Raw genomic sequence first — 20,700 nt, 5'->3', positions numbered from 1 at the left:
GTGTAGGTCGACATCAAGACTATCAGGCCGAGGCGTAATTTTCATCTAAACAACGAGCAGACGTTTATTTTCATTGATGCGTTAAATGAATAGTTATATAAACAGAACTTTCTGTTGTATATGTGTTAAGATGCATCTCGAAGACGCCGGCGTTTTAATGTATTTTTAGGGGTGGGAAACATAATATAAATATGAAACTAAACTTCTTACAATGCTTTCACAAACAATGAGTGATAAACATCAGATCAGAGTCATTGTTACGAACCAGTGAAAGACAGACCTGACCTTATTCGAGGTGCAGCTTACATATCAGAAGTAGCTCTAATTGTAAAAGTAGTGGTGGCCTTCCCAACAGTCGGAATACGGGCAGTGAGCATGTTCTGTGTAAGTCAATTGAAATTGTAGAAGGAATTTTACAGAATATAAATAGAACAAATCTACAATTGGTCAACAATTTGCAATCTATTGCACAGTTAACTGTATGCCGTATTCATTGGTTTCTCCTATGCAATGTGTTAGCACTCCTATGAAACATCTGACGTGTCAGGAAACATTCAATGTTCGACATATGATATATACGTAATTTGGTATGATATAACGAGTTAGTCCCCACCTAGTTCACCACATCCTTTGATATTACATAGCTCAGTATCACAGCACTCAGTACACAATAACACGTCTTTTGGATCAGCAAGCTCCTCAAGAACGGAGCCAAAGTCATTTGTCTGTTGAATTTTGTTGAGGAGAGTGGCGTTGAGAACAGCTCTTTTTCTTCCAGCAGTCGCACATTTCTGTAACAGTAGGCAAGTTTTACCATTTTAAATTGTTGTAGGAACCAGTACATCTTTAGAGTACCTACCGTAATAAAAGTTTCACAAACCTTGCAACTAATACCTAGATGTAAACAGTTTATTTAGTTAGGAAATATTTATGTAACATACCTGTGAAGACAAATTAAAAATGTGCTTTCATAATATGTATTATGTCTATTTTCATTTTCTCGATTTAGTCCCTTGGTGCCTTACAAATATTTTATATATAAATAAAAGCAACTTTCTATGATTCCACTTGCGAGTTGGGGGATTTGGTGGTGGCGGGTGACATCAGATTCTCCTTCAGCCACGTTGTATGAGACGGCTAATGGAGTGAACCTGCTTGCTGTTCTATGTATAATATGATGAATTTTTTCTGCGAGTCTTTGCAACATTTGTTCATTTTATTTGCTTGAAGTGATTTGTCTTCCTGTTAGGAAACCTTTGGACGTCTCTATTTGTGCTTAAACGCATTTACATGACAAGATTCGGCAAGACTGTGGGGATATACCATTGCACCCTATCCATGCATGCATAAAGAATACATACAATTACACAATGTATTTGAAAAAGATGCAAATTAAGTTGTCAATAGCGACTTTCAGGTGGCAGTCATCATTAGTGATTAGTTACAATTATTCAGGCAAACTTGCTAGTAATTGCAACACTTAAGATCGATAAAGCAATGCCTTGCATAAAGATCTTAGTTGATAGTTAGATAAATTGGTGTACATCTATCGTCTCCTGTTCCTGTGTCATTTTTGTATTTTACTAAATTTAAGTGCTAATCAACTTGAATAATACAACTGATACAGGTAGCAGAGACTAATTTCAACATAACCATATTACAGTTGTGGATAGGCTGATGCTTATAGCAATTGTTTAGTTGATGTTTTAGTTTGTGCTATTTTTGTGCTTTATGGTTTTTTAATTTCTTCTGCTTCTGCTCTGTTTTTAGTTGGGTTTTAAAAAAATTAGTATATGGACAGGAAAGAATGTTAAATTAAAATTAAAAAATACATCAACTCCTAATGATTTTTTAGATCAAAACCAAATCAGACAAGTTTAATACAGTACTCTACTAAAAGCAATTCAAAGTAATACATGGTATGCATTCTGTTCAAATAAATTACTTCTTCTGTTAGATTAGTCGATACAATATTTTACCCATGCCACTTTTGAATGGCAAACCAATTACTTTGGGATGCAGGCTATGAATTAGACAATTAAGAGGACGTGTAAATTCTTTTACATGTATATTTAACTATAGTTGCAATCAATATATTGCTACATTATGTGTTTATGATTATTATACCATTTGTAAATATGCTGCACAGAGTACAAAATGGAACGTATCGTGCATAAAATGCTGTAATTGTAGTTTTGAATTTAGAGAAAATCTGCAGTAGCCATATTAATAAGCGTCAAGTAGTAAAGAGACAGTCTACTATATGATATTTGGTCATGTATTTACTTGTCAAAAACTAAAACAGAATGGGACAATTTCAAAAGTGCAAGTTCAGAAGTAAAATTCAATCTGTAAAGAAAAATAACATAATTCACTTTTATTTCGTGGACTAAAAACGGGTCCGGATGCCTCAAAGAGTTGTTGGGGAAAACATGAGTACTTACACGAAGCACTTGCTATGAGATGCCTCGAAAAACATCTTGATAGAAAACACGTGTGTAAATAAACCACATAATAATACCTCAAGATAATAATATAATAATAATTAGGACTTTGTATAGCGCCTAATCTTTAGAAGCTCTAGTCGCTTTGCAACATTAGACAACACCTTTAAGAGAAAAAACATACTATAATATTATTACAAAAACAAATACCATAAAATTAGAAAAACAAAAAACATGCTGAGAATATATCAGGTAGGAAACATTATAAGGTCTTTAAGTTTGTTCTTACAGTCGAAATAAATGAATTTTGAGAGCCCTCTTGAATGCGATCACTGTGTCTTTGTGTCTACGTTCAGTAGGCAATCCATTCCATGTTGCTCGGCCCTGGTACGCAAAAGAAAGCCGTCCATATGACTGTCTTAATAGTGGGAATAATGAGCATACGATTGTCAGAAGAGGAGCGTAGGTATCTTGCTGGTGTGTACACATCGGTGAGGTCGGATAGGTATGCTGGACTAGAGTCCGACAGTGAAACGTAGCACAGAGAACAAATTTTGTGTTTGATTCTGGATCGAATGGATAGACAGTGTATGGTACAGAGCAGCAGGGAAGTGTGCTCTGATCGTATACTCTAAGTATGATCCGAGCAGCTGTGTTTTGAACTTTTTGAAGTTTCTGGAGCAGATATTGAGATGAACCAGTAATAATTGAGTTACAATTTTTAAGTCTTGAAAGTAATAATGAATGCACAAGTGTTTTAGTGGCATCAACTGAAAGATATTTGCAAACTGAGCTGATGCGCCTCAGCTCAAGATATGCAGCCTTGCATATGTTCATGACATCTTGCTGCTATATGAGAGTACTGTCCGGAGTAACACCTAGATTTCGTACTGATTTTGTGAATTTAATGTTGGTGTTGCTCATATTTAGTTTTTGAGGTAAAGGATGTGAATGATAAAGTCTTTTGTTGTGATTAGAATGCCCTCAGTTTTATCATCATTCATCTGCAGCTTGTTACATGTCATCCATGGTTTCACATCAGTAATGCACCTCTCTACACCTTGGATGGTAGCACCAACTTCAGTTGGGTGTCTAGATTTGTATATTTGGGTGTCATCAGCATACAATTGGTGCGATACTGGATGATGATATATGGCACTTGAGAGCAACCAAGTTTATATAATGAAGAAAACAGGTTCAAGAACAGACCCCTGTGGAACACCACAACATAGATCAACTGGGCTTGGGTGTATTCCATTTGCAGATACAATTTGTGTGCTGTTGACCAAGTAGGACTTGAACTACAGAAGGCTGTATCATGAATGCCAAATAGATGCTGGAGACGCTGAAGTAATATATCATGGTCTATTGTGTCAAATGCTGCAGACAAATCAAGGAGGGTGAGGACTGTAATCTTTCCGCTATCCAACGCAGAGAGAATGTCATTAGCTACTTTTAGAAGAATAGTTTCAGTAATGTGGCAAGGGCGGTATGCAGATTGTACATTGCTAAAAAGACTGTTTGAATTTAGATGAGATACAAGCTGGAATAGAACAACGTTTTCTAAGAATTTTTATATGAATTTGATATTAGAAACTGGGCGGTAGTTCTTTAAATCGTTATGGTCTAGTGTTGGTTTCTTCAGCAGAGGCTTTACAATGGATGTTTTGAAAAATGATAGGAATTTCCCTGAAGAGAGACAGGTATTAATGACATCAGTTAGTTAAGGCAATACTGGATCTAAGCACTCAAGCAGCAGTGATGTTGGAATTGGATCAAGTTCACATGACTTTGGTGCACTCTTCATCACGATTGTACATACGAAATCCATAGAGACAGGTTCAAATGCTGCGAATGGTTGCCGCTCAAATTCTGTATCCCAACTGTATGGTGACGACGAGTCAATTGAACTTGTCTTGTCAAGCTTATATATAATGGTTTGTACTTTGTCATGGAAGAAATGTGCAAACATGTCTGGTAGGTCGACTGGATAGAAGGTAGTTGGAAGTGGTGTTGATTTGTTTCTTGACATTAGCTGGTTAGTAATCTGGAAGAGCTCTTTGCAGCTGGAACTTTCCATGACCTTAGTAGTGTAGTGGGCTGATTTCGCTGCGTGGACTATATTTGTGACATTCTTCATAGCGACTTCATAGATTTGCTTATGAATAGTGAGTCTGGTGGAAAGCCAGAGCCTCTCAGCTTTACGGCGGTCTTTTTTAGCATTGCGAAGCTGGTCCCTACACTGCTATACCATGGAGAACACTTCTGAATCGATATACTGCGCTTGGTAGCTGGGGAAAGTTTGTCAAGTAATGAACGCAGACAGTTATCGAGTTGTTCTGCGGTAGGAGGTAAGCAAGTTGTTAGGTTAACTTGGATGTCGTGTATTAGTTTGGTTCTATTTATCATACGGAGGTTTCTCTTAGTAGCAGATAAAGGTGGAAGGTTAGGGACTGATACGAATGGCATATAATGCAGAGGTGATCTGATGCAAGGTCATGGGATACCAGGGAGGACCGTAGAATGTTATAATCAGGTCTATGAAGAATCCAGTCTAAAATGTGACCATGTTTATGGGTAGGTTGGTGAACTGACTGTTGAGGTTGAAAACTTGAATGGAATCTATGAGTTTTGATGTATTTGAGTTTCCAGGACAGTCAAAGTGAAAGCTGAAATTTCCAAGAATAATCAGGTTGCCACTTATCGAATTTCCATAGTCCAGGAGATTCGGAAACTGCTCCAAAAAGAGAGAGTCAGCCAGCTTGTTTTTTTCTACTAGGAGGAGGGCGATATAGGCAGAACAAATGGACTGACCTTTGCTCCAGTGTGAGTGTGGTTTCGACTAGTTCAAACGATGTGTGGTCGAAATTGAATGTTGTGGTGTAGTTAAGACGTTTTATCATGGAGTTCTTTGTCATGACAGCAATTCCACCTCCGCGAGATTTACGGGGGAACGACTTGATGGAATAATCAGTGGGTGTTAGATCCGCACACTTGGGCTCATCTCCTGATGTCTTTAGCAATATTTCTGTCAAGACAAATATGTCAGCATTTTGGTCTTTGATAAAATTAACTATTTCTGTGCACTTTTCCGGTGGTCCTACTGAATGGGCATTGAATAATGCAATGCGCAGAGGTATTTCTTGGTTATTTGAGACAAAGGTTAACGAATTAATAGGGATTTGAATTAGGTTATTCAAATTAACGGTCGAAATTTTTTAAATGGTTGTGCCGAAATAAGGGAGATATCTGGGATTCTTCTTCCTGTTCTACGCCCGCCATCTTTGAAACAAAGTTTCTTTTCTCGCTTCTGTTTACATTTAGGTAATGATGAATGTAGTCCGTGTTCGTTTAGTCTAGAGCACAATATAGTGTGGAGAGCCAAGGAGTTATCATTTAAAGCAATTAATGAGGGTCCGTGATAGCATAAACGGGTTGACTGGCGAGTATCACGTGATGGCGGTTTGTTCAAAAGCAGTGGAGCAAGACAGCTGAGAAAAAGTCAAATTATTCTCGTTTCCAAAACAAGGAGATGAAGAAACACATACGAATTTAAGAGCCAATACATAATGAACACAGTAACGAAGACGAAAACAGGCAACAAGCACAAATATCATGAACACGGTACAAAAAAATGGAACAGCTGCTTCAAGCCGGTTAAGCGATAGCGGCCATCTTGTTTTTTCTAACGCCAGTCCTTTTTACCAAGCTAATTCTATCGAATGTCACTCCGGGATTGGTTGCTTAGTCTGAGTCCAGGGTGTTTGGCTAAACATTTTTTCTAATGCAGACTATTATCAGAGGGCACGTGAATTTATTGTGCATGCCAAATTTGCAGATTTCTTTATATATTTCCCAATAACCACAGACTGACTTACTTCCAGAGCTCCTAGTTTTCGTTTCGAATTAGAGCTACCAATGATGATTAAATTCATGTGTGCATTTGAAAAGATTCAGTGGCATCCCATTTGCATGAAGTAGCACATCCATTCGTCAACACTACGAATGCAGAACATTCACAATGTTCATATGGCCATGGCCACGGAAGTTAAGGCAGAGAATGTGAGATTTCATTGAAGGAAAAGAACTTATGAAACTACTCCACAGCTCGTACAAGGAACTGGTTAAGAGCAATGCCGCTCTGCAGTGTGATATTGTTATGCAGACCTCTTACTTACAGTACAAAGAATAACAAGTTTGCTTTCTCCATAATGATTTCCTAATGAAAATGTTTAAACCCCCATCCAGAGTAACATCTTTCATTCTCGTCCTTTACAACCTGTAACAGCATCCCCCTTGTTTCACTCAAATTTAACTTTTTTCATAACAAAGTATTATAATATTAATAAACAAGTTCACGTTTCATCTTACAATCTTATATTCATGCAATGGTAATTTTGGAATCCTCTTGTTTTGTTATCACTAGTTTGCGTATTCACGTTTTCTAAAGCTCCTAATCGTGTCCTCTCAAACATTCTATTATACTTCGTTTGTTCTTTTGTTCACTCTTTTACCTACCCAATCATCTGAATCTACCTCTCTCTGCTTGCTTCAATTAATTAAAATATCGACATCATTCAGTATTTAATATGATTTTGAAAAATATAAACTCGTCAGAAAACTCTTACGCCATGGATTTCCAAATATGTTATGCATTTTTGAAAATGCGTACCATGCTGTTATCTGAGTCATAGACTTGCTGTCACAAATTAATTGTTACTTTAAGTTTTAGTAATGTCTAATACTGTCAACATAGACTACGTAAGAGAATTACGAGTGCCAGCCAGCATGCTGACCATATAAGTCCATATTACCTCATCTGTTAATCCGATATCTTGGAAAACAATTTCCATCTGGTAGGTTCATTTTAGTCTACTATACAATTAATTTTATTAACTCTCGATGTTTTTCAATATTCAACGAAACCTTTACAGGCAGGTAACTTCAGAGATAATTTAATTTACCCAAAACCTATTGTTATAGTATGTTGTTTTTCTGGTCCCTTGTCGATGATGTATTTTTATAGTCAGTAATAGTAGCGAGTTATTTTAAAATTGTTGCAGGTATATTGTTTCCGATCTTTCTTATTGCTATTTGATTTCAATGTATCTGATTAACAGATAAATGTATATTACTTTTACGTTTTGCATATATGGATATAGAATCGGCATGTTCTTAAGACTGTATTTAACTTGAGTAGAAAATCACACGCGTCCTTTATTCCATTTCTAATATTCAGATCAGTTGAATCTGCCAAAATAGTATGCCACTTTATGCGCTCTGTCTATTGATTGAGTCGTTATTGTCCAAACATTTTGCGTAATGATCGACACTCTTTCAGGGCCTATATAAGAAAGATAGAGTTGCAGTGCAATAACATTGTATTGTCGCTAAATAAAACATAGTTTAAGCTGTAAGCATTCAAAGTTTTAGTTTTGCTAGAAAATGTGTCACTTCAAAGTCCTCTCACATAATTAAGTTTATAATTCTCCAATTCAGGATTTCTCTTTAAACATTGTGCATGTTATCTTCTTTCTCGTTTTAAAATTCCAATATTATGTCAAGGAAACATAGGAGTGTCCAGTGCGCTTTGTTGTTGTTTTTATAGGAATTAACGCCATCTTTCAGCACAAGATAGGCCATACATGGCGCGGTGAGTATAAATATTAGGGGAAAAACCCGGGAAAACCCCGTAAAAAAAAAACCCACCGATTAACGAGAAGCTATCAGCAAGCTTTCGCACTCAAATATGTTTAAATCCATCGTTCTAAATCTATGCCAACAATAAGTTCCTTAGCTATAAACAATTGGAACATGTCTTCAATCCTCTCTAATCTATGAAAATTCATATTTATGTCAGCATTTATCATTATAGAAGATAATATATCGGCTACATCTGCGGCTGCTTAATTACGATGTGTTGATTTAAATCCAAATGTATTCATAACAAATTATATGCTTTTACTGTTCAAGGCAGACTTATAAAATTTAAAGGAAAATACTTCTTCTAGACAGAATAATAAAATTTGAACGACAAGCAAGTTGTACTGCGCATTTAGCTGAATTTTTATTTGTGCATTTAATCATACGAAATACCTCACTTATTCCTTCATCACATTACACAGTTTTGATCCTATTGCAATCATGGTTTATGTTACTCTTCGTGTGATCACCATTCAATGTAAACTCTGGAAGTCAATACATTTTCTAAGCCCTGAGAGTGTATGTCTTTACGTCGGTGATCATCAAAGTATTACTTTTACCCACTAACCTTTTGAGCACGAAACTCAAGCTTAATCTCAAAGTCCCAAAACATGGACAGTATGCAATTAAATAACGTGTAATGTTGAAATCATATATCATTATGCATAGCCTCAAGTCAAATCCTAGACTTCTAAGCTTATCCACTCCAGATGTTCTCCACTCCTCAAATCTGTTTTCGAGGTTTAGAGCTTGAGATTCAGTTTTCATGGGGACATGTTTTGCAAAGTGGCAATGAAGCATTTGTTTTTCATATCTTCCAGTGGCAGGGATCAATCTTCTAACTGGAAAAACACACCTTACGTTTCGTGCACTTTTTAAAACCTCTTCTTGTATAGTGTGGCGTTTATCGGTTCCCAATCATAGTTTTGGCTTTCTCTGACAAAAGAGTCCTCCTGAACCGAAAATGTTCTTCTGGCAAACATAATTGCAGTCTAGCCTTTTGTCAATCCGTATGCAAAATTGATTTTACTTCAGAACGAAATATATTTTAAATTTAGAATATACTTACCAATCCATCCATACAGCCAACATTGTATATAATGTAACCATTTGTCGTCACATATGATTCTATGGAACATTTCTGTAGAAAAAAGAAGCTAATAAACGTAATAGATAAAGAATCTTAGTCCAGTGTCCATGGGGTCTGAGCATTTTGTAACAAGTTGAATAATAATGTTTGCTATGGCCGGCTTCCAAAATTAACATATTATATTATTCGTCTAATTTCATGTATGTATCAAAAATAAGAGTTTAATTTATGTGAATCAAATATCAGAATATCCAATGATCACTTTTATTATCTATGAAAGTCCAACATCAATGAGTTTCACATAGGTCAACAACTCAAATAAGTTTCCAATTAACACGATTTTCATATGTATGTGTCCAATTAGCACCACTCTGAGACTTTATGTATCACACAACCGACTCGCATCTTACATTTTCTGTCAACAATTGATGTGTTCAACATTTTCTCAGAAACCAAACGTGGCTGAGAGCTAACATAAAAAGTGCTCTGAATACAAACAACTAATGCATATCCGCTATTAATTAATACCAACGTAGCTGACCAAAAAACGAATACAAACAAAAAATAAATTTAAACAACTATTTTTCAAACACCACTGAAGAACAGTTAACCAAATTAGCTGGAACAAATCTTCACATATATACCTCTCATACTGGCATATATGTCGATAAGCCACGATACAAAGGTTGTATATGCTGTAAAACTATAAAAACAGTCGAAAGAATTTTCAAAACCAACTAAAAATGACTCGGTTGAATTTATACAAATACCACTGATGTGATATCAAATGAGGCCGCAGTTATCCAACACAGAAGCATTTTAAAACAATTCTTCCCGCAAGCCGAATTTGACCAAAGTGGATCCATTTGCTACTAAAGGTCCCTTAAAACTTCTATAAAGTTACCGATCTCCAATAGTTTTGAGGCAGCCGGCAGCAAAGAAAAAACAACAGGCTGTTTCGCTAAAACAACGCAGGGCAAATATCACGGTGTTCTAGAAGTTAATGAGTACAATAGGGCTTTATAAGTTAATGAGTACAATAGGGCTTTATGTACAATGCACCAAGATACAACATCATTTGGTGGGATAAGATTGGCTCACTATGTTGATTTGTCTTACAAAGGACTAAACACTAACAGGTTCTTTTCTAACCCGAGTAGATTCTTGATTATTAGGTTGTATTGATATTGCGAAGCCATGGAGTCTCACATAAGTCACTTATCAAGTCATTAATCAAAGCATTACCATGAACATTACCTGAATTTTGAAACTTCAACATCTAACTGTCCAAGACATAGATGCAAATAAAGGTTATACAGCAATGTGACCAAGTTATCTCAGAAAAATTGAAGCAATTAAAAGATATTACAAAGTTATAATGAAAATGACAAACCTTGAAGTTTCATAAAAGCGAATTATATATTCAGAAACTGAGATAAAACGTGGATTCACAAGCAATAACAACAAAATACAAATAAGCAAAGGATAGATAAGTGAGAGAGAGAAAGAAAGAGGGTGAGGGGGAACGAATGAAAACAATTTCGTGACCATATGTTGTTTTTTTTTTTGGGGGGGGCATATATAACAAGTTACAGGACAATTCTCACTATACAGTACTTAAAGAGTTAATAATAAACAGTTTATCTGATATTTCGGGTCTCAAACAATTCAGTAATTGTAATAATAAATAAACCCCAATCCAAACAAAACAAACTGATAGCAATGGTATTATAATAAATTAGGGGTACGCGCATTTGGTTATAGCGCTCCGTTTTAAGGAATTCTAAAATCTGTGTGATTATTTGTTTGATTATGCGAACTCGGTCCTGTGACAATATCCCTCAGCCCGAATAAAATAGCGTTATTAGTAGCAAACGTCACGGTGTGGAGTGTTAGTGAGTTTCCATGACACCATGGTTTACTTTTGGTGAATTCAGGTCAGAGCCGCATGAATGTCCCTGGAGTTTCATAGTCCCTATTACAATCTATTTGAGTATATTGATCGTGTGACTCCAGGTGCAGTATTTAAGACTGGTGACTTGTATGATTAACAATGAAATAAACGAGAAGAGACTGTTCCGTCGTCAGGAGGTACCGTTATTGTTGCCATGGTGGCAACTGTTACGTAAATTTACGGGCGAAATGTAACTTAAAACCTTGGTTTCGCTGGCCTAATGTAGCGTAGCATCAGTAGTTCCCTGAATTGGGCAGTGTATAGTTTTATGGCGTAAAATGCTGACGGTACGTTTAGCAAAGTTAACGACGAGCAACCATGCAGAGGTATGACTGATGGTCAATTGGGAAGTTATGAAATATGTGGTCTTTTATTAATTATAGTAAAATTATTACAGAATGGACACGTTGAACCTTCTAGTTTACAGCAGTAGTTGTATGGAAGTCTTTGGAAATAGGGGAGACTTGTGACATCAGACGTAAATGCGCCTGGACTTTACATCGCTCGGTCAAGTAAAACCCTTGGATTGTAACAGTATAATGACAGGAAATATGTTTACAGTAATTTCATTTATTAAATCTAGCATTAGTTATGTCCCACAGACCATTCCGGCGAGGGATTTGTAGGGATGGGAATCACAGAGAAAAGCCTCGTCAAATACAGAAGCCTTCTCTAATAATGTGGGACATTATTACCACAACAATACCCAACTTGATTTAAATATAGAGCAATGGTACTGGAACCATTTTTAAGATTTCGCTCCTTCAGCCCAGCATCAGGGAGAGGTCTGAGCTAGAAACTAAATACGTGTTATGCCCATTTACACCATGGGATAATTTTTCTATCATGTTAATGGACGTTTGTCTAGACTAGTTTGTCAACTTGATGAGATGACGGACGCACAGGAAGAGGTTATCAAATCATGGTATTTAAAAGCTGTCTTGATAATGACGCTGTAAAGTATAGTTGCAAAGTTATGTCATTGTGTGGTATAATAATTTTAATGATATGATGTCATTAATCTATTAGCGAGATATTCATAAGAAAATTGAATTTGTCCGAATAACGAGAAACGTGCTTAATTTAAGGTTTTACTAGTAAAGTATTGTAATTCTATATTTTTTTTTATTTGCTTTCTAGAGGGTTTATTGTAACTTAGCCTGTCAAAAGTGGAACCATTATTATTTTGGAGTTTAGAACAGAAAGAAAATGTTTACTGCGGTTGTGAACCAAGTCCTTATGTGAAATAATTTGATTTTGTTCCTTTTTTCTTCTTATTCTTTCTTTTCTTGTGGTAGGGGTCATTGATTAAACTACTATTCCTTTTTCAGAACTCTCAATTTATTTTGTCATCAAATAAGTCATTGGTTATTATTGTTCATAGCCGTATACAATACAAGACTGGCAAGGCTTTTGAATCAAGTGACTGTCACATTATATATTCTACACTTAGTTGTACGATACCTCATGACTGCCACATTCCTGTACGTATTCACAATCACGTGGTCTGGCAGAATCTGTGCAGCTAAGGCATGTTAAGGCGACTGAAATTTACAAACAGAACTAAAAGCAAATGTTAAATGGTTTTTGACAATAAATTTAGCAATGTCCTTATAGTAAATATCATGTTGGTTCAACTACTTTTCTATGAATAGTTAGATGATGATAACATTTCTGAATGGCCAGTGATACGCTGGTTCCCATTATAAGACATTCCGTATTGAGCAATCATAATTATGCTTTTCAACTGAAGCTTAAGAGGGAAAACTATTACATTTTAATATTTATATTTAGGTTTCGCTTGCATTTTTTGCGCAGTTTTAAAGTAAATCCTAGGCAGGCAAATGTACACTGTTTGTTCGTACTTCTCTTCATGGAGACAGAAAGTCATAGATATGTTATTTTCAGATTCTCCCTTACGTTCGAATGTATTCTATAGAGTGGGTATTTCTCAAACAAAGATATTTTAAACATAGTTTTACACGTTACCCGTACAAGAAGAAACAAGTAAAGATTCATATTCGTAATGATATATTTTTCTCTGTTGATTAGCTCCCAAAATATAAATAATGTAGGCATTATATGACCAATTGCAATCAAATTCTGTCAAAATTCGAGCCCGAAAAAGTACAGTTGTATATACGATATATCAGGATTAGGTTGTGCTGATATTTAGAGAGGCGTTACGTCTAATATGATATAGAATATACTGATGTTACAGCATTGTGATGTGTATGAGGGATATAGTATTCCATCCAATATGATATAGAATATACTGATGTTACAACACTGTGATGTGTATGAGGGATATAGCATTCCATCCAATATGATATAGAATATACTGATGTTATAGCATTGTGATGTGTATGAGGGATATAGTATTCCATCCAATATGATATAGAATATACTGATGTTACAGCATTGTGATGTGTATGAGTGATATAGTATTCCATCCAATATAATATAGAATGTACTGATGTTACAGCATTGTGATGTGTATGAGGGATATAGTATTCCATCCAATATGATATAGAATATACTGATGTTATAGCATTGTGATGTGTATGAGGGATATAGTATTCCATCCAATATGATATAGAATATACTGATGTTACAGCATTGTGATGTGTATGAGGGATATAGTATTCCATCCAATATGATATAGAATATACTGATGTTATAGCATTGTGATGTGTATGAGGGATATAGTATTCCATCCAATATAATATAGAATATACTGATGTTATAGCATTGTGATGTGTATGAGGGATATAGTATTCCATCCAATATAATATAGAATATACTGATGTTACAGCACTGTGTGGTATATGAGGGATATAGTATTCCATCCAAAATGATATAGAATATACTAATGTTATAGCACTGTATGGAATATGAGGGATATAGCATTCCATCCAATATGATATAGAATACGCTGTTGATATAGTATTCATTCCAATGTGACAAGGAATATATTGATTTTATATAATTCCGTCCGTTGTGATATGAAAAAAATAAATGTTTCTTTAATATATGAAACGAAAAGAAATTAAGACTGTTCATACTGTAAACGATCATCACCAACATTATAAATCAGATGATCGTTTCCACAATAAACTAAAATCGTAATTATTTTAAATGTGACTAAGATGGTCCTAGAGGCGACGGAAACATGTTGGCCTGAATGAAAACATATCTGTGCTAGTGAAACATAGATGAGAAGGATAGTTCTAGGAAACCTGATCTTGCGCGGTGTTAGTCATCTATATGCAGTATATAGTCAGAGTTATATTTTACCCAAACCTTCATTTCGACACAAAGATTCCATATAGAAGCATATATTAATTGTACTGGTTTATTACGAGTTTATGCAGTACCAAACTTCAATTGAAAGAAATTAACCATAACAAGCAAACAACGGTATCCAAATATAGACATAAGCATGTACACTAGGGTATACATAGTTATGGTAATGTACATCATCAACAGCTGGCTGATAATAATAAAAGAGGTGGAAATTAACAGACAGTATATTTAAAGCTTAGATGACATTGTCCTCAAACCCACTATTTCGAGCTTGTATAGGTGTGTAGATGCTTTTTTATATCCCATTTCCTAAATAAGTATCATTTGTCTGAAATATTTACTAAGCAGATTCTAATGTTTAAGAACAAGCCTATATATTGTTTATTTTATAATTAAGTTGCATTTTTTAATAATGTCATTAAAACTTTTCAGAAAGGTAAGTCTAGATTCTTTGCATCAAATTTTAACAGGTAAGTTTAATCCCGTGCTTGTGCAGGACACCCAAGTGAACAGACTAAAAGGAGAGAATGTGTGCATAATTTGGGGAGATTAAGTGATGTTCAAATTGGAAAATTAAAACAATTTTATTTTCCAATGGACTTCCCATGAAAAGTATATATGCTATATTCACATATTTATTTATTTATTTATTTATTTTAAAAACCTACTAAGCATACTTCTGTTGAATGTATAAAATTGCCACTGTTGTGATATGAAATGTTGATCCAGCATCAGCTTTGTTCAAGCATAATTGCGCGAAAAAAGTCAGACATTTTCATTCATTTGTCGACCTACATAGGGCTTTGCTTCATGATTCTAACAAGGATTTTGTTAAAAATTAGTAGAAGTCCACACAGATAAAAATGTGATAAAAATAATTAATAAATAAACAAATTCATTGAATTATCAGTAACTTTGTTCAGGTCATTTACAAACAAATGAAAATAAAAGATTATAAATTGCACTGTTCTATCTCAAGCGTGTATGCTTAATCCTGCTAAAAGTCTTTTAATTTTGTATGTGAAATTCTAAACAGTTTCAAAATGTGTAAAACATTATAGATTGTTCTCAAGGCCTGAAACTCCGATCGGGTTAAATATATATATGCATACAAGATGCGAATGAGTATTCATTTGTGCACGTTGAAAATTTGTTACCCAATTTGGCCAAAATCTTCTCGAGACAGACCTACAACCGTATGTAAGCACGTATGGACTACAGCATACCTCATGGATTGGCGCAGGCACGTGACGCTCGCGTAACTTCTTTATATGTTTATGTTCCTGATTCGATCATTTTGTTTTTCTTTAGTTATTTTGAAAACTTTGTTATTTTACGGCAGACGTACTTTACGAACAGAAATGTTTTCTAAAGTTGATCATGCAGTACATTTCAGAGACTCTGTAGAGCATAGTACATACCATGAAAAGCATGATACAAGGATTCATTGTTTAAATGCATCTGAACTTAATAATTGGAGACATTAAACACATTGCTCATATAATTGCATCTCTTTCATCCATGTATTATGAAGTAAATAATTTTTTATACATGATATGTAGTTAGAAATGTTGACCAGATATGGTGACTGACAATTCGTTCTTGGTGATGAGAGAATATGTGTGTGTGTGTGTGTGTGTGTGTGTGTGTGTGTGTGTTAGAAAGCGTTCATTTTGGGTCGATGCCTGATCTACATAATCTGATCTGCATCACGCCCAACTGAGCACATGTATCTGAATCCATCCAGCATATCATGCAGGACTGCTGGTTTTATCGTTGGAAACGACAGCCTGAGGAAATTAAAATGCGTCCATATATTCGAACGAAATAACTATCGATAAATAAAGTGATGTGATTTAGTAACCGATTTGATATAGATAAATAAATGGACATGACATGTTTACATGAAGAAGAAAGTTAAATGCCATATATATTTATCGACTCGTCGCTCAACACTCGCTCTCTCTCAACACACACACAAACACACACCCGCAGACAACCATGCCGACGGACTGTCCATTAGACATATAAGGCAGCTGCCTAGAACCGTAAAACTTTCAGGGGGACGGCAAATTTTAAAGTATAGACATATGGTATCATTTATTGTGTAGAAAAGATGCAGTAGTTAAATTTTTTTATTCTTTGAAGACATGAGTGTTTTAAGACTTTGGTTTATACACAAAGGGGGGTGGGGGGTGGTTGCAGTAATTATGCAGTAATTATGACAGTTCCTAGCGGTAGTAATATTATAAATGTTTCATTGCGGGCAGACACAGAAAAGAACACTACATTCTGCAATGAGAAATGCTACCTATATTTCATTCAAAATGGACAAGACATTTTAGCCCGATATTATTTTGGACGTTATGTTATAGTTTCTCTTGTCGTCGCCCTCTTTGTGACCGTATGTAACAGTATGAATTTGTAAATTTGTAAGATCTTATGGCAATGCATAACTGAGACAGCTTATTGAGCGGACAGTTTGATTCGTAAAAAGTAAATTGTCAAATCGGTTTAGGTACCGTATTAAGTCCCTAGGCTGCGATGTTTAGAGCCCCTGGCTTGAAACCTTTATGATGTTTAATTAGAGACCATTGATAACGGTCAGAAAAATGGACGAGACAATGCTAATTTGGGGATTTTAGCATCGAAATATGACATAGTTCAAACGATGCAGAGACAATGTTTGTATCAGTTGAAATATCTGTCTGTGGGTGAGACTTTCCGGTAATTGGTTTATGAGGAAAAGTGAAAAATATGAGGTTTTACGATTATATGCTCTTAAAACTGCATGGAAAAAGAGCGAAAAGCAACAAGCTTTGAACATAATCGACAAATGTTTTATTTCCCTAGAATACAAAGGGAAAATGAAAATAATCAACTTACGGTATTGCGAATTAAATCACATGATAATCCTCGACTTACAGACATAAGTCCTAATAATGTAAAGTTTTGAATAAACTTTAGTAGAAGTCTAAAATAAGCCCAACGCTAAAGGTGATGATGTGCCTGTATCAGCATGTATTGTGTTGTTGTTGTACCAGCGATCGTTTCTTGAAACGTTGTAATACAATTCTAAGTTTGCATAAACTATAAATCACAGTGAAAAACTGTACAAGAATACTATTTTTTACAAACACTCTGTATTTGCATAGAATATTCACTTGACTTGAACAATTTGAAGAAATAAATTCCAGCCCGAACGAACTGTGGAACGCAACAACAATACAATCTGATTCTGCTAGATCGTAAGAACGAATGAATAAATGTTCCAGCGACAAGATATGTTCTTGTACCTGACCTAAGGTCGCAACTAGCACTTTATATAAAGAAAAGTAATGGAAAAAAACATTACTAGACTGCTATAATAGAAGCTAGAGAGTCTAGAAAGCACGAGGTGTGTGCATCAATTTCATGGAACTTTGTTTTTATGAGCGTATCACACAAGAGTAGATTATATGAAAGTTTTTCTCACACGTTCGAAATTTTGATACGGATATCTTTGTGAAAAGATGCTTACAAAATATAGTAAGATTAGCTTATGCGTAAACCATACTAGGTTACTTCATGAGACGGCAAGGTGGACAACAATATATAAAGCTATTGTAACATTGGTTGTGTTGGTAATGTTGTATGTGTGATGAATTTGAATCGCACGAAATGGATTACATTCCCTTAAAGTGTATCCTCTACTTGAAGATAGCCATACAGACATGAGAAACTGATGGCTTGACCACACCTTGATAAGAGTAGAATTTAATTTATACGTTATAGGTCATGTTACAACAACACTGGTGCATACAAGTAATCAATAAAATACGGATTCTTCATAAAAAGGAAACAAGAACAGTTCTGATAAGTTTTGTTTATGAATCAGGATATTAAAATAAGTTGGGATAATCGACAATGTTCCCTATCGACGGCAGAATTATAAATGATAGCATATGGAAATTTAAATAGAATGATAACTGATTAATAAAATGTCAATTATATTATAACGACTATTTAAGATTCACGTTATTATTTGAGAAAGAAATATTTATGTCACTTACCAGTTCTTGAAACTACAACGCAGATAAAAGCTGCCAAACTTACTGGCGTACCTGTAATTAGATCATGAAAGTCCGTACAATTTAGGTCTGTATCAATGTGTTGTGTGTGTCTCTGTGTGTGTGTGTGTGTGTGTGTGTGTGAGAGAGAGAGAGAGAGAGAGAGAGAGAGAGAGAGAGATTGAAAGGGATAAATAATGAAGCTGTGTGACTATATTGTTACTTTTATTATGCTGGTTCTCTAACACTGTCTGTCTTATGCTGTTTTGGTTGACACATATTTTGTCGGGTAAACACGTTAGGCCATTTTATATTCATAATAGAATATATGATGTATTTGGTCTAGAACTGTGTACCACGACAAAATTTTGTACTGAGGTATTTCTGAACATCACCGGATACTTTCAAGTTATAATGATAATATACAACGTACCAACAACTCAATGTTATGTGTCAGTGGAATGACATTACTTTGGGTTCTTTTGTTTGTTTGGGCTGTTTGGGTTTTAAAAAAAAATTATTTCTGTCAATTAGCTGCTAATATGTATCTATTTCTATATCATTATCTTCACAATAGCACCATATTATACTCATTAAATAAAATAAATAATTGTCTTGTTATGAAAAAGAAATAGAAATCACAGTTCCAAAGAAAATCGCTGCCGAGCACAGGAAAAGAAATTATCAGTACCTTATAAGAACTTAACTTTATAATGTGTTAGTTGTTGTATATATTGTAATAATGTCTAGAGACAATGTACTGACATAAGAGATTGTTGATACAAGTAGGATAATTTAGTGACTTGAGAAATTACGTAAAGTTAAAACAAAAAAGAACTACTCTCCTGACAATTTAGGAAAGATTCGCAGTCCTAAGAGGGAATAGATGTACTTAACAAATTAACGCACGCATATGATTAAAAATGAATCGGCACAAATATTATTCACAACTTCCCATTTAGCCTCCATATTGACATGCATGACACGTCAGACACATGTGACTAAAGGATTTTACAAATAATTACAGTTGTCCTATTCAAAATTAATTTACGACAAATATAACTCTTTGTAAAAGAAATAATAATAATAATAATAATAATAATAATAATAATATCTTGTCATGCAAGATGAACACTCGCTATTAATATCATCCAGTTTGTAACAAGGTGATTTGGAAATTTATTGAAATTGCTTGCTAACGGAAACTACCGTGTTAACGATACAGTGCACAAGTATATACGTACTATCCCAAAAATATCGCGTTATAGAGGAATATCAGTAATAACGCGCACCTCTTCGACATACCAAATTATGCATATACAGCTGCGTACGAGGGATTGAGGCGCCGAGGGGTGGGGTACTCTATAGTGGTCCCTCTAATTTGGTACAAAAAGCAGTTTTTATTTTAGGGCCCATCCATCTTCCCCATCTGCAAATAAACATTTTGTCAAAAATAACACACACATTATCACGACTGAACAACACCGTCCCTCTACTCCAGGCGTCCGGAGTCAATTGTCCAACCCCTTCCCTTCGTACCTCTACTATATATGTATATATATATGAAGAAACTGAAGAATAATAAGATTATAACTAGTTTGATCAAATCAAACTTACAGTTCATTGCTTGGTTCTGTCAGTTTATCAAACAGTCGTTCTTACGCGAGTAAAATTCCTAATAGTTCATTCAATACAAGGAAGTCTTTGCAGTATATATGATAAGACTAGCCTTATCGTTTAAACCAACTTTGAAGAAAGAGATCTCGTCATTCAACAGGATTGTACATAGGAATACTGTTAGGATGGGCTATAGGTAATACACCTGTCGTGTAAATCCCATATTAATAGTCCTCTTACCCTGGTATCATCCAAAACATTTGCAAGGGATGATCATATTTGAACCTGCGAAAATATTTGCACCAGTGCAAAGATAGATACTTATGTAGTTGAAAATATGTGATGTATTTTCTAAATGGGTTAGAAGAAAAATACTAGTATGCAGATGAGATATATCCAAGTACAAGCCTGACAATTATTGGTCGCAAAATACAACTATCATTTCTGAAATTATGTTACTGAAAAACTGCATTTGCTCTTGACCTGAATGTTATAGATGACTTTTGTCATCATCACTATCATCGTCATCTGTAGATA

The 20,700-nt window shown here is 35.0% G+C and overlaps 1 protein-coding gene across 1 annotated transcript; it reads right to left on the bottom strand.

Moving 5' to 3' along the window:
• Positions 1-387: 387 nt before the first annotated feature.
• On the bottom strand, positions 388-20,293 carry LOC149793232 (uncharacterized). The gene is made up of 5 exons (XM_089967200.1): positions 20,164-20,293; positions 18,550-18,600; positions 12,656-12,735; positions 9,217-9,288; positions 388-791 (listed from the first exon to the last, which is right to left on the bottom strand). The coding sequence occupies exons 1-5, from the start codon at positions 20,168-20,170 to the stop codon at positions 603-605; spliced, it is 399 nt and encodes a 132-aa protein (XP_089823326.1). The 5' UTR covers positions 20,171-20,293; the 3' UTR covers positions 388-602.
• Between the last annotated feature and the right edge of the window lie 407 nt (positions 20,294-20,700).

This window comes from Sinohyriopsis cumingii, chromosome 8 (assembly GCF_028554795.1).
Source record: "Sinohyriopsis cumingii isolate HCF-2022 chromosome 8, ASM2855479v2, whole genome shotgun sequence".
NCBI lineage: Eukaryota > Metazoa > Mollusca > Bivalvia > Unionida > Unionidae > Sinohyriopsis > Sinohyriopsis cumingii.
The sequence above is the reverse complement of the archived record's forward strand: the minus strand, read 5'-3'. Positions and strand labels throughout refer to the sequence as shown.